This window comes from Sphaeramia orbicularis, chromosome 21 (assembly GCF_902148855.1).
Source record: "Sphaeramia orbicularis chromosome 21, fSphaOr1.1, whole genome shotgun sequence".
NCBI classification, from domain to species: Eukaryota; Metazoa; Chordata; class Actinopteri; order Kurtiformes; family Apogonidae; genus Sphaeramia; species Sphaeramia orbicularis.
Window position 1 is genome coordinate 52354063 of NC_043977.1, and position 16013 is coordinate 52370075.

General features: G+C 34.9%; 1 protein-coding gene and 1 long non-coding RNA gene across 4 annotated transcripts in view; both read left to right on the top strand.

Annotated features, from left to right (window-relative positions):
• LOC115412653 (melanophilin-like) overlaps positions 1-5957 on the top strand; it is a 64800-nt gene extending 58843 nt beyond the window's left edge. For all 3 annotated transcript variants that reach the window (XM_030125269.1, XM_030125270.1, XM_030125271.1), the window contains 2 exons: positions 312-406; positions 3927-5957. In XM_030125269.1, coding sequence (XP_029981129.1) covers positions 312-406; positions 3927-3953 — 122 coding nt within the window. In that variant the 3' untranslated portion in view covers positions 3954-5957. The remainder of the gene's footprint in view (positions 1-311; positions 407-3926) is intronic.
• Positions 5958-9867: 3910 nt separating this feature from the next.
• On the top strand, positions 9868-14666 carry LOC115412658 (uncharacterized). Its single transcript, XR_003934365.1, has 3 exons — positions 9868-9961; positions 12862-12963; positions 14537-14666. It is a non-coding gene; the product is annotated as an uncharacterized LOC115412658 (long non-coding RNA).
• Positions 14667-16013: the final 1347 nt, after the last annotated feature.

Here is a 16013-nt window from a genome sequence, read left to right on the forward strand (position 1 = left end):
TGCTGTGAGGCTGATTTTTAATCTTACATTAGGCTACTTAGTATTGCACCTTTCCATAGATTCTTGACCAGTGGGCTATTTAGTGAAGAGAGGGAGTGTTTTGTAACTCTGTACTGTGCTGGTGACAAATATGCTTTTACTTGCAGGTATTTAAATACTTTTACCTCTCCTCCAACTGCCGTGTTATGTTTAGGGTTACATTTGAGTCATGTTTAAACTATCATGTTTTAGGGTGTGTTTTAGCCATATATTAACCTGGAGATGACGGTATCAGCAGAGCATGGACATAAAATGTAGCTGTATGTTTCCAGGCCAAGTGGACAGGTTTGTGAGGAACTCCCTCTACAGGGGCTCCCTGACACAGAGGAACCCAGTGGCCAAGCCCAAGCCAAGGGCTACCTGTGCGGTATGACGCCACACCCGATGGTGCTGGGTGTAGTCAAGAGTTCACTTCCATCATTTTACAACTACCATTTGGGGAAAATAAAATCAACACATCTCCAAACAACACACATATAACAAAAAAATGAAAAGGTGTAATGATGGACATCTTGAATGGGGATTGTCTGACTTGAAGGTGCATTGTGTTGGAATTATTGGGTTCTCTTTACAGAAATACAAAATCACATTCTGAACTGCATTTTCTGAACAGTAGTTGCTTGAAAATAAAAGTGTTTTGACACACACCATAATTACTGGTGTGAAACTTCCTCTGGACAACTGTACAGACCAGAGAGGTGACCTTTCCCTGGATCAAACTGATTCATGGGTTAGGGTTAGGGTTGTGTTTGTTTACAATACGAAGACCTTTTGGATGGTTCAGACATGAGGTTACAGCAGGCTATCATTTAGCATTAAACACAAGAAGAAAAAGAACCACAGAAAAGAAAAACAAATGAAACACAAAATTATGGAGAGAGAAGACATGTCCAAGGAAGTAAGAAAAAAAAGCGAAAAAAGTTTCATAAATATAACAAAAAAATCCTGAGGGGTTCAATACATTTGAGCCATGTTTGAACTGTTTCACATGAACCCTGAAACAACAAGACGTTCTCTTTCTCATTAAGTCTATGACATGCACGTTAGCCTTCTGCTTCTTCTGTTGTAAGTATAACCTTAGTAAAAGGGGAAAAAAGCAAACAAAGACAAAAACAATAAAAATATCTGTCCTTATAACTTCACATAGAGTTGGGGTTCCATGAAGGAGTTAAGGTATGAACAGAGCTGCTTTACTGCCACCAACTATTGTAAATAGGTATGGTGTGATCAGTTCTTTAGTACACACACACAATTGTGGAACCAAAACTGTCCAGATCAAAAGTAAAAAATGATGTAAGCAAAACATTTGTTTGAACTTTTATTTAAGAAATCACCCCAAGAATCTCATTTTTATCAACTTTAGAATGAGTGTTTTACATCTACAGAAGGATCTTAACCTTGTCCATAGTGTCAGCTGTGTTAAAAGGTCAAAGGTTAACTCACTTTATTACCCCCATACCCCCGGAAATTCAGTCTCTGCCTTTCTCCCATCCTAATACGTACAGCATCTAGCATTAGCATTAGCATTAGCACATTAGAAGCAGTGAGCTGCCATTGAAGGTGAACTAGAACTCATCCCAGATCTTCATCAGTACTTTGGTCAAGAACCTGACAGGAGAATTAGCCCATGAATATCTCACGTTTCTCTTATATTCAATGATAAAGAGTGACAAAGGTTTTGCTTCAACCTTTGTACTCCAAATAGATACTAACCTGAATATAAAACAAGGACTCATTGAAATTGTTGTGAAATGTATATGTGATATGGTGCTTTTGTATCAAGAAAAGCGGCCTTTTACCTTTCTGTGTTTAAAGTCTGGTCCAATATGGCAGACACACTGACATGTCACAGCAGTGGGCTGAAATGGCCATGTTCTTACCAAGGTTATAATAGTTTTGGATTTTTCATTATGGTTTAGTTTTATTTAGTTTTGACTTTTTTTTTCTCTAATTCAGTTAGTTTTAATTAGTTTTTAGAGCAGGTTTGCTAGTTTTTATTAGTTTTTGTTATTTTCTAAATGCTAAGTTTTAGTTTAGTTTTAGTTTTTTTATATCTTTTATCTTCTTCACTGTCGTATTCAAATAAATCCCAGACAGGACTCTGCTGCTTTCTCCCAACATTAGCCTCCATGTTTCCAGGTAAAGTGGGGACGAGAAGTCGACTAAATGACAAGTGACAAGAAGTGACGGGCTGTTAAATATCATATGGTGCCAGCAGCTAAAATTGCTTGAGGGAAATAAATTGATTTTATATCAATCCAACATTGACAAAGACGAAAACGAAGGGAATTTTATCCAGAATTTTTGTACACTTTAGTTAGTTTTGTAAAAACACAATACAGTTTCAGTTAGTTATCGTTTTTGTCTTTTAATTATAATTTCTAGTTATTTCAGTTAACAAAAATGTTTTTACAATTCTAGTTTTCATCATTTCGTTAGTTTTTGTTAACGATTATAACCTTGGTTCTTACAGTATCCCAGACCTGATGGGAAACAGGTGGTATCAATCTGCCACTTCACCAACAGATGCCACTAAATCCTACATAATGCACCTTTACAGATATCAGTGAACTTAATAATAAAATCCAAATGAATGTGGAGGTGAACTCTGCTTGTATTCTTTGGGCTTCAGTGCCTTTTGCGGCTCCAATCAGGTCTCGCTGTGTTAATCATTACATAGTGCCAATATGAACCTGCTATTTATGCTTTTTGTTGCCTAAACTTATGATTCCTGGGAGTTTATCAATGTTTGTTGTTGCTACTAAAGAACTGAGCTATTGCTGAAATGTCATTTAATTCATTTTAATGTTTGTTTTTGTTTTGCATAGGGATGCACCGATGTCGATACCAGTATCAGGTATCAGTCCGATACTGAGCACATATGCTTCTACTCGTACTCGTAAAAGTGCTCCAATACAAACACACCGATACCACTTTACAGTAGTGTGACATTCACAGTTCAGTGCAGCAGGTATGTGGCGGAGGAGTAATGTCAGCAGTGTGGAGATTTTTCAAAATAAACGACGGTGACAAAAGTAACAGTGACTGAAAGTTACGTTAAAGACACAGAGGGATACAGATGGAGCATTCTGTCCGTCCTCTGCCTACATTCTGTTCGTAAATCTGTCTGTTTTCTGGGTGCTAGTGGATGCGTACCCTGACAGAGAATACGAAGCAGTACCACCGGGAACTGTGGAGGTAGCAGATCTTTTCAAAGAGCGACTGTGAGTTAGTGAAAAACTACTGACATATTTTTGACGACTACCCTCATCAATATCAACAAGTATCAACAAGAAACTTTACTCTTCTTCGTGGTATTTGCCCAGTATGGTTAATTAAGAGCAGCACCCTCTGGTGGATTGATTGAGAAACGCTCATTCCAACACATTAAATGTCAGTAGCAGCACTTTGTTACAGTCAGACTAATGTCAAAGACAATAAAGCTCATTTTCAAAAGTAGCGAAGAACTGTAATGGGATTACTAAGTACTCATATCAGTACTCGGTATCGGTAAGTAATCAAACATAAGTACTTGTACTTGTACTCGGTCTGTGAAGAAGTGGTATCGGTGCATCCCTAGTTTTGCATGCACTAAAGCGATCACTAAGCACAGACTGACAGAACTAACGTGTATTAGCTACTCTCAATAGAGCATCAGATGAGCAAATCCGGTGACATGTTGATTTAAGGTTTACTTTCTTTTCTAATCTCTTTGAAAATGTGATGGAGCTGCTGTTTTCTTTTCCTGTCTGATTCACAGGCTTCATCGTTTTATGCCTCTGTCAGTAATTTCATATCTACTAATCAAATCAACATATACTGTGAAAGTTTACACTGACTTATTAAGGCATCAGCCAATTATTGCATCTTTTTGTCTCTTCTTACAGAAACCAGTCATGACACAGGGCTCATGAAGAGGCGGCTGACTATTATCTGAAGTACTATGAGGGTTCACTTTCCCCATTTCTTCTGTGAACACATTTATCTTGTACAGTTGGAATCCATGACATGGTTCCAATTGAAATTTCAGGGTCTGTCAAGTGGGATGAGACAGTTTAAGTTTTACGTTACTTCCTGGGATAAATCCATACAGCATTCATAGTGTGTTTCTCAGTTTCTCATGATACACTATGGACTAACATTGCAAAACCTGCATCTTAGGATACACTTTTGATTTGCAGGTTTTCGTTCATGCATTTTAATGAGCACATTACTTGCTGTCATTGGTTACATACACTGATGTATAGAATGAAATCCAATTTCATTACATATTGATGTAAGTTGCAAGATTTCATAATACTTTATGCCAGTGCAAATGTGCATTTGGCTCTGAAAGACTTACTTAAGGGCACAAAATTAGTTCTGGAAAAGCTAATTTTGTGCCTGACCTAACTTTATGCATTTGTGGGAGTTCCTATTTCAAAGCGCCAATTCTGAGGAGTGTATTTAAATGAGTCATGCAAAGTGATTTACTGATGTTTGCAACTGAAGATTTACTGCAGAGTACACCATTATTAAATGCTGGAAAAACAAAACAAAACATGTCTTTACACATTGGCACCTGTATGAACATGACAGGTACTGTACGTACAGAGGAGGCACCGCCGAGCACAGAGGACAGGCGGAAGAAGAGACGGAATTTTCAATACTTGTGTTAATTTATTTAATTTAGGACAGAGCAAGGTGTTATCAGAGCAGACTGACCATAAAACAGTTCACATTTTCACTTGAGTTGTTCACCTGAGATCACTACTGGAGCGCACTGACATCATGTTACCTAATCACCAGGAGGCTCGACAAGTCAAGTAGAGGTTTTATGTTCATGTAAATGAGGCAATGTGGCAAAACAATTTAGATGAACTATTGAATTCTAGTGAAATATTCAACTTGATAACATTCTGATTTCTAAGTCTTTTTCCTGGTTTTGTGGATGATACAGACAGCATGGCATGTTTCCTCTGTATTACTAATATTAAAAACAGTAGTCATATGGAATTAAAGTATTTCCCATAAAGTTTTGACCAGAGTGATGAGAATTATGAATGTAAGTCAGAATTCAGTTCTAATAGCAGCTACAAATTTCACTTCATGACATTTCCATGCGTGTGCCATTTTCTTTAATTTCCTCTGTAGAATACATCCTTCCCCTCCTGTATTCAACTCACTTGCAAAGTGATCCAGATCGGCCTTTATGAACAGGTGGAACATTATGATTTTAAAGCATTTTAGTTTCTCTTTTAGACACACTTACATTCATCCACAAACTCGTTCTGTTTTCCCACAGAAAACCTCTTCTCCTGCTACCTCTCTTTGGTCTGTGTTGTTGTTTCCTGACAGAAATGTGTGTAAAACTGACACTGTGTTGTTAGTAGAATCCCTTCATCAGGTGTGTCAATGTGCAGTCATTATTGAAATGAACTTTGCACATTATTGAAATGAGCTGGTTCTGTCTGTTCAGAATTACTTAGTAAATCACCTGCAAAAAGTGGCCACTGCTTTAGGTATACCTGTTGCCTTAGTAAATCTGGCACAAACTGTGTATATATGCACGGTACACATGCAGTTTTATGTAAATCTTCTCCACAATCCTTCCATAACTGTAGGTTTACTCTAACAAGAAAAATGATTTATGGTACTTAGGTGGAAAAATTTGATATTGGTATAGAGTCTTATTTTTTATTGATGAAACATTAAATAATAGGCTAAAAAGCCTTGTTTTATAGGCATATTACTCTGAGAGTTGTTAAAACTCCCAGCTGACTCAAATATAGCAGTTTGAGTTCAGCAGCTGCTGTGTTTTATAAATATATTTAATGCTTAGTGTTTAATTAAATTATTAAACGACTTTCTTTAAAAAAAAAAAAAGAAAAGATTTCATACAATAAATATAAAACTTTATTCTTCCAATCCAATCCAACTTTATTTGTAAAGCACTTTAAAACAACCACAGTGGACCAAAGTGCTGTACAGAAGAATTATTGTAATGTTGTAACTTCTGTCTCAAAATACACAAAAACAGATAAACATTATTTATCTCCAATGGGAAGTTAGTTTTATTATCAGCTCAAGAAAAATCTATCAGTCATCAGACTACAGTGTTGCAGAGTCTGATGGAAAATACTTTTTTCTTTGGCATTCTTCCTGAAATATTACTTTATTCTTGTATTATTATGACTTTTTATGGAAAAAACGATGAGTATATTCTCAACTTCAATGTGTCCCTAATATTCCTTCTTATTAAAAGTACTCTTTGCTGCATTAGTCTGGATAAAGACTCCTAGATTCATAGAATTAATACAAGTGATGTGTTAAGTAGACATAGTAGCAATACACCGTATTACTGCACATTTTATTATGTATATGAGATGTCATATTATTTATGGTAATAAGAGCTTTAAACATATATTATATTGTGCTGCTTCCACATTATATCCATACTTTTAAGATGAAAGCTTTATTGTGGAGTAGAATAAGTGATTTCAACTACATTAAAATGCTAAATTCACTTTTTTAAGTAACAACATCAACAAAGTAATGACTAGGAGTAGTTTGTATTTGATGAAAAAGGAATTTCTTTATTTTCATTTAGAGATGAATGTCATGTATTAATATATTAGGAAGACTTTGAATGGTTGTTATGTGGAGACAATTGCAATACCACCAATTCCGCCAATCTGGGATTAGATAGGAGTCACATGATCATTTCACATCCTCCTCAATCCCTCATGGTGGATACCAAAGCTGTAAATAGTAGAAACAAGAGGTGTTGATGTTTTCTGCCTAGTACTATATTGTATTGTGTTCGGACGATGATACATATAATCCTATGGCTTTTTACTTTTTGTTGCTACAGCGACAGTGTGGCCTACTGATCAACATTCTCTTAAATCTCCATTCCTACAGGTTATAGTGTCTTTCATGTAAGGCCACTTCCATACTAATACATTTTCATTTTAATACAGCATTTTAAAGTGAAAACATTCTTGATTCACATTAGCTTTTAACAATATTTCATAATTATACCAACATTTTAGCAAGACTAAAACACATCAAAATTACTAATAATGACTAGTAAAAAAACACCTGAATACAGATGTTCGCTACTCATCAGCCATAAATGTAGTCAGCTGTAACATTGTGAAATGCAGAATTTAATAGCACACCAGCTTTTAACAGAAACAACAAGGACAAAAACACCCAAAAGCACCTGTAGTTGTCTTGGTTTTTTCCAGAAGAATCACATTACAAGGACGTGAACAATCACAACCCTAGAGTTTCCAAACTATAAAAATGAGTTTGTACTGTTTCCAAATTTCTCCATGTAAGGGAGGCTAAAGCACCAGAATAATGTGGAAGCTACAGTAGGTGAAATTATAGAAAATGTTATATGTTCAAAAATGAAAACATGTTACTGTCAGCCTAATATCAGTGTTTACAATTTACTCTTTCATTGTCAAAGAACCACTATGTATTTAAGAGTAACCCATGAGGTGTAATTGATTAAAATTAAAAAAAAAAAAAAAAATATATATATATATATATATATATATATATATATATATATATATATATATATTTTTTTTTTTTTTTTTTTTATTTTTTTTATTTTTTTTTTTTTTTTTTTTTTTATTTTATGAAAATTTTTGCATTTACAAGGTTTCTATAAAAAAAAATTGTTCCCTTAAAAATGTCCTTAAAAATTTACAAAGTTTCCTTCCGGACATTTCTTAAGAAAAATAAGAGCAATGTTAAGAATATTATGCCTCCATTTATCATTTACACATGTGCATTACAATTTACAGATCACAGTGAATCTACAAATACATAAAAGATTTAATAACAGGCAGAATATTCTTAAAATTGTACTTATTTCTCTTAAGACATTTTATGTTGCTCTTATTTGTTCAGGTTAGTCATATTTTTTTGTGAAAGGACAGTTTGTAAATGTAAACATTTTCATATGGACTAATTTTACTTCCTTTTTTTTTACATTAAAACAGACAAAAATTTGTAGTTCTCATTATTCATAGGTTATTATGATAGTATTTGACTGTTCAACTTCTGACACACTTGAGATTGAATCGGTCTGTAAGCAGAACCTGAACTAAAATGATTTTGACACCATTAATTGTTAAAATCGTCAGTGTATATTTTGCATTTTATGGGCTGGATTGGACCCCTTGGTGGGTTGGTTTTGGGCTTCATGTTTGACACCTGTGCTATAGAGGTTTGCATCAGTGCCAGTGTTTCAACCATAGCTGATCTCTGTGGACATATTTAGAAAAAGCCTGTGTGGGGGAGTCGGAGAAACACAGTGAGGGGGTCATGGAGTCTCACAACCACTGCTGTATTTTCTTTCATTTGTTAATTATTAAATATTGTATTCTGGTATTGTTTTTTGGGGTTTCCTAATCTAATTCCCTCAATCCAATTTAATTAATAATAGAAATGATTTTGGTCAATAAAAATGTTCAGAAACTAAACAAAATGCTGTCAGTTGTCTTTATTATTATTATTATTAATGATATTTTTAATGAGACACAGGGTTGATCTGATATAATGTGACACTCATGCAGAAATATTGCAGAACCTTCTACGTTCCTTGTTTGTTCATTTCATATCTGAATTATCCCACCATATCATGAGAATATGACATGTTTATTGACAATATACTATCTTTAAATTGTGGTGCTTTGGTATGGAACCCATGCATAACTCTGGTTCTTTCAACTTCAAGACGTCTCAGGAAATAGACACATTTTGTCGATTATGGATAATGTCCGTTTTGGACACTACGCTTTGGGTGGAAATCATATGAAATCAAATTTCCAGGTTATGTGTCATGCAAGAAGTGGTTTTAATTTGCAGCCAGTTCAGAGTCAAAACAGGAAGGACAGAGTGGTCTTAATAACATCCTCTGAACTCTGGACGTAAATTTGCTTCAGGTTTGTGGAATCATGTGCAGGCATGGTTAAGCACATTAAGCATTGGGATTGCATTAAAACGAGTGAGAATACATTCACACTGGTAATAAAATGGAGCCATTTTCCAGCGTCCAGGCAGATGGCACATACATAGAATAGAATAGAATAGAATAGAATAGAATAGATCTATAATGCCATTGTTACAGGACCAATGGAAGTCAGTTTAGCAGCTGTTTCTTTTTCAGCAGCAAAATCACATAAAGTGCAAAGAGGCTATAAAAATATCACTCAAAATTATACTCAAAATATACAGTGGAAAGTATTGACAATATACAAAAAAAAAAACCTTGAGGAAATATTTTATGCTGCAAATAAACAAAATATATACAACATATAAGGATACAAGCAGTATAGGATATTTACAAGGTAAATTTAAAAAAAAAAAAAAAACATTGTGCATGGGTTGTGATTATTGTACTGATGTAGAGTGAGTCTTGCGTTGTACATTAGACTGGGGGTGGTGGTTATTCAGTCAGTGTGTGTGTGTGTGTGGCAGGGGGGCTTCTCTAGCTTTCCGCTGGAGTCTGCCAGTGTAGATGTCAATAAATAAGGCAAATTACACATATGTACTACCCCGTCAGCCTGGTGAGGATGTGTAATGTGTTGATATGTAATGTAATGACATGGCTGGGTGACATCAGCTTATCACACCGATGCCCCTCCTGCTCAAATAAAACCACATGATGACCCAACTGATAAACGGACTCCCAGAGACACCGCCTCAGTGTGCATCCACTTGACACAGCAGGTGAGAGACAACTCATTTCCTCAGTCTAAAATAACTGAAATGAAAAGGCGCTTGGGACGAGTCAATGGGAAATAGAACAGTGTTTTTTTTTTTTCTAGGTATTATTCTTACACCTGTTCAACTCCTGCATCTCACAACCATTGAAGTTTGGTCCTGCAGCTCAACATTCAAACAAGAATTTATCCAAACGGTAAGTCAGTTTATTATATTTTACTGAGAGGTCAAATATTGTTTGGAATGAATGCTGTTTTGAATGTTTTTTTCTAAAAGTAACTATCAGGCTTGTTCCTCTTTAGAAAAGGAAACTGTTGCATTTTCAGACAAAAGTTAGAAATAAGATGTTGGTTTAACTCTTGACCTTCATCTGCAGTCTTCCTCAGAACCCTCAGCAGTTCAGAGAGTCTACCTTTGTGTCAATGAGCCTGTTTACATAACCATAAAAATCAGATAACTAGGAGAAATCAGGTAACTGTAATAATCCTATCTGATACGTTTACATCCACTCAAGAAATGCAGTAATCAAAAACCCTGGTTTAGATGCTCCAGTCCATTATCAGATTTCTTTCAGCGTACATACGTATGTAGTGATGATAAACTCAAACTCCCTGTTGTCTTCCGCTCACATTTGACTATGAAACTTCAGTTTCCTATGACTTCAGTTGTGTTTACACGTGCAGACGTAAAGTGGATCAGATTATCCTGTATACATGCAGGAAGACAATGGAGTACTGGGGAGAAATCCAGGTATTTTAATCCAATTTCTCATAATCAGATTACTGCCATTATCTGATATAACAGATCAGAATATACTATTTACATGGTCACTTAAATAATCTGACAACTCCAGAAATTGGATAATGATTGGAGTATTGGTGATTTTAGCAGTAACAAGTTACACTGATAGTCTGCATGACATTAATGAGGAAGACCACTCACCAAGGTTATAATAGTTTTGGATTTTTCATTATAGTTTAGTTTTATTTAGTTTTGACTTTTTTTCTCTAATTCAGTTACTTTTAATTTGTTTTTAGAGCAGGTTTGCTAGTTTTTATTAGTTTTCTTTTTTTTCAAAATGTTTAGTTTTAGTTTAGTTTTAGTATTAATTTTAGTTTAGTCGTATCTTTTATCTTCTTCGCCATCATATTCAAATAAATCTCATACAGGACTCTGCTGCTTTCTCCCAACTTTAGTCTCCATGTTTCCAGGTAGAGTGGGGACCAGAAGACGACTCTAAACGTCAAGTGACGACAAGTGACAGACCGTGAAGTGCCATACGGTGCCACCCGCTAAAATTGCTAGAGTGAAATAAATCACTTTCGTATCAATCCGACATTGACAAAAGACGAAAATGAAGGGAATTTTATTCACAATTTTTACAGTTTTAGTTAGTTTTGTAAGCATACAGTACAGTTTCAGTTAGTTATCGTTCTTTTCTTTTAATTATAGTTTTCATTTATTTCAGTTAGCAAAAATGTTTTTTCAATTCTAGTTTTTGTCATCTCATTAGTTTTCGTTAATGACAATAATCTTGCCACTCACACAGCTTCTCAGTACGAGAACATTAAGTCTTAAGCCTTTATCGGGCAAGTGACTATTTTTAGTCATTTCCACATACATTACAAAACAGTGAAAGCAACAGTTACAGTGAGGGCAGTGAGTCAACAGTCTCCGGTCTAATGTGGTCTCCAGGGTCTGTAAGGTCCACCTCTGCATGAACAGTGAGCGGACCTGCTTTGTTAGGTACCATGAAGTAATGGTACTAATGTAAGGAATGATATTCAAAGGGATCATGTGAATGTGGACAGGGGTCTGGATCAGCACTTAAGTTGGTCTAATGTTCTAAAATACATGTTCTTTTCACATTACATGTGTTTTTCTTGTATTTTTATTTTTTTTTAATTAATATTTACTTCTTGGAATTTTTTTCTACGCATGGGCAAGGAAGCAAATATGGTAACTTCATTGACCTTGACTTTCTACATGACCATCAAAATTTTTGGAAAATTTTCACAAAAGTACAAAAGCCTTGTTAAGTCCTCCAATAACACACTAAGGTTAAAATGTTGAATTTCAGATCATTTCTATGAGTGAACTATAAAGGGTTAAATAACTGTGTTTGTTACTTGAGAAAGCACAAATTTTATTTATATAGCATCACATCATAACAAAATATCTCATGACACTTTACATTTAGAGCTGGTCTGAACCAGACTCTTAGGCCAATTCACAGACACCAACAGAATCCTCCAAGAGCAAACACTTGGTGACAGCGGGGGAAAAACTTCTTTTAACAGCCAGAAACCTGGAGCAGACCCCGACTCCTGGAGGATGGACTCTGCCTTGACCAGATGGGGTTAAGGAGAGAGGGTAAAGGAAGAGAAAGAGAGAAAGACAGAGAGAGAGAGAAATTGGGGGAGGGCAGAGACACATGGATGCACGGCAAACTACAACTGTTAAAAACTAGAACAGCTGTGGCTAGTATAATTACTAATATGTCCATAACTGTTAATACTACTACTCTAAATACAAATACTACTGTTTTAATGCCCTTGATTGTCTTTCAGTAGCTAGACTGGAATTTTATTTTTCGTCTAACCAAGCAAAATTTGTTTACTTCTTCTTTTACATAATATAACACAATTTGATTATATTTAAGACTATTGTGCTTTGTTCTGTTTGGGCTGTTTTTGCCCCGTGTAATGTGATCAGAATGTACTGTAATGTAATATAAACATGTAATAAGAAAAAAGAAGAATCAGTACAGCTAAAGAGGGGGAAATATGCAGAGGTGTGTGTCCATGCACTAAAAACTGTTTCTGAATTCTCACCGGTGTTTCCTGCTGTGATCTAATAGGCAGACTGTGTAATGTGTCTTAATTAGCTTTTACCCAAATCCTTGTTCTGTTGGTTGAGCACACATTAGCACTGGTGACTTTTATTTATTGCATTTTAGCTGAAAATAAATTAGAGGTCACATGTTGGGGTTACTGTGTCAGCTAATTGGTTCAGCTTATAAGAGTAAATCCCAGTCATTCCTCTGCACCAACTTTGTTTGTGTTACGGTCATTTTCTGTTTGTTTTTTGCTCCAGGTCCAGCTGCGATGAGGACGTCTGCAGTTCTATGCACAGTCTTATTGATGTTGAGTCACACACTTTGTAGACGTCATCAAGACAGTTCCATGAGTATCAGAAGTAAGGGATCCTCCTGTGACACCTCATTAATATAGAGACCAAAATCATCAAAATGAAATATATAAACAATCAAATAAATCTAAAAATAAGACATCAGTAATGAACTTGCTTGTAATCATTTCAACAACTCAATGCTTTTTTGCAGTTGGCCTAATGTAGAGTGGCTGTTTCTTTTAACTAAATGATTGATTAAATTTATCTAATTTCACAAAGATTAAATAATTTATTATTATATTACAGTTAAGTTATTATCTAAAATGTTAAGATGTGACTTTTATCATTACTCAACATTAATATATTATTTAAATATGTTATATTACTACACAATAAAGTGTTATTATATTACAAGATGTTACTTATGAAGATATTACTTAGTACATAACCATGTAAGAATTTACAATTTAATGAGCTATATTACCATTAAATTTTCTAATATACTGTATTACATATATCTGTATCTGAACCGAGAATATCAAGGTGTTAATTAACATATTATCACATAAGTTACTTAATTACTTAATATATTTTGAATGGTTATATAATTTATTAATAAAACCATGTAAAAAATATTACATGGTCACTGTTATATTACTATAAGTTTCTAATATACCGTATTACTCGCATACATTACAATTTGAATTATTAATATATTAATTATAATACTATCCCTTAAAATATTATGGATTTAATCATTATATTACAATCTAAGATATAAAGAGTTTATTATATTACCATGTAAGAAATCACAATGTAATATAGTCTAAAGCATATAAAGCATTAGATTATCTCCCAAGATATAGTGGTTTTATTTATTTTATTACCACTTAACATGAATATATTAATTATATGTAAGATGTAACTTACTGTATTATGTAAATGGTAAATGGACTGCACTTATATAATGCTTTTCCACACCCTCATGGTGCCCAAAGCACTTTACAAAGCCTCACATTCACCCATTCCCTCACACACCAATGGTGGCAAGGCGCTGCCAGGTCCTAGGAGCAATTCAGAGTTCAGTATCTTGCCCAAGGACACTTGGGCATATGGACAGTCGGAGCCAGGATTTGAACCACTGACCCTTCTGGTCACTGAACGACTCACTCTACCAACTGAGCCACAGCCACCCCATGTTACTACATACTTACTACAGATATACAGATTATTTAAAATGAAGATTTTGGAATAAAAAAAACAATACTTTTATTGTAAAATGAAGCAAAATAAAGTAAAACTTTCATCCATACAATGTAATAAAATGTAATGAACTGAAATGCTTTGCAACATATGGTTTTGTCCTAGTATTGGTTTTGTGTCAAACATAAATATAATTCCATTTTATTTACATTAGTAATTTGAAGTGAACAATCCCTTTAAACTCGTGTCTCTGGACAAGGTTTTGTTGGTTTCCTAAACTGTAATAATTTGTCATCCTCTTCCCTGCATGCCTCTTCTGCATACTGTTTGTGTTTTGCTTGTAGCTAGTGCTGCCATGCTTGGTTAGAACAGCATAGCTAATTCATTATAGCTGTAGATGTTGAAATGGTTTCGCATTGCGTGCTGTGTTGTCCAGATCCAGACATCGATGCCTCCTGGTACACAGGCAGAGGGATCCGACCAGTGGGACGGTTTGGAAGAAAGGCTGTGAGGAGAATCGAACATCTGGCTTTTATCACAGCCGGAGCTCACAGGCCAACAGCTGACAGTGACAGCACTGTTTGGATCACACAGTGAGCCAGGAAATGGACATTCTGCTATTGTGTTCCTAGTCTTTACCGTTAACATCCCATTACTTCACTACAGTCTTGTAAATAATTTCTACATAATAATTTCTTATTAAAGTCCAAATCATTTATTTTGACTTGTAATTCAGGAAGTACTCGACAATGTTTTATTTGTTAATTAAAATGAAGAGTTATATTTGCTGTATGTGACAATAGAATCAGAATGTAGTGCTTTATTTAGATCCTTTCCATTTGTATCCTTCTGTTTTACATCTAAACAGAAGGCTCTGGCACAACTTGACCTACTTCCAAGATGCATGGAAGAGGAGAAAAATTAGCTACAGGTCAAGACTTGAGCAGCACTTATAAGTTTATTTCACTCTGAAATAAAATTCTTCTGTAACAAATACTGATGGAGGTCGTGACCTGTATTCTTCATTTTTGAAGGTGCAACCATGGATGTAAAGTAAACCTTATAATGTCTGAAAATACACTATGGTGTGTATTATTTGGCAGCGCTGATTTGATTTGTCTTTAGAATGATACATGCCTTTGTACTTAGATGCTATTATTGTTTGTGAATTATGATGTATTATATTCATTCGTTCATTTGTTCATTCATTCATTTTTTGAACCACTTACTCTTCATGAGGCCTGCAGGGATGCTGGAGCCTACCCCAGCTACCAACAGGTGAACACAGTGCACACCCTGGACATGTCTCTGGTTCATCACAGGGCTGAGATATATATATATATATATATATATATATACACACACACACATACATACATATATATGTGTGTGTGTGTGTGTGTGTATATACCATTTCAATCAATTAATCAATAAACTAGAAAAGCACTCAGAGAGCCCCCCCCCCCCGATCACCACCAAAATGTAATCATTTGTTCCTTGTGCCAGTATCAACATTTCCTGAAAATCCATCCATAACTTTTTGAGTTATCTTACTAAGAGACAAACAGACAGACAGACAAACCCCAATTTAATTACCTCCACCAACTACATTTGGTCTATATAGCACCACATTGTAACAAAAGTTATCTCATGACACTTTACATATAGACCTGGTGTAAACCAGACTCTTCAGCCAATTTACAGAAACCCAACCGAATCTTCCAGGAGCAAACACTCGGTGACAGTGGAAGGAAAAACGTCCTTCACTGCTAATTATTTGGTTCTTACCAAGATAAAAAATTAAATTAAATTAAAAGAAACTTAGATTTAGAAGTGTTAGATAATTTATCTTGTTTTAAGACTTAATTTCTTATTTCAAGTGTTCATACATCTGTTGACATGTAGACATCTTA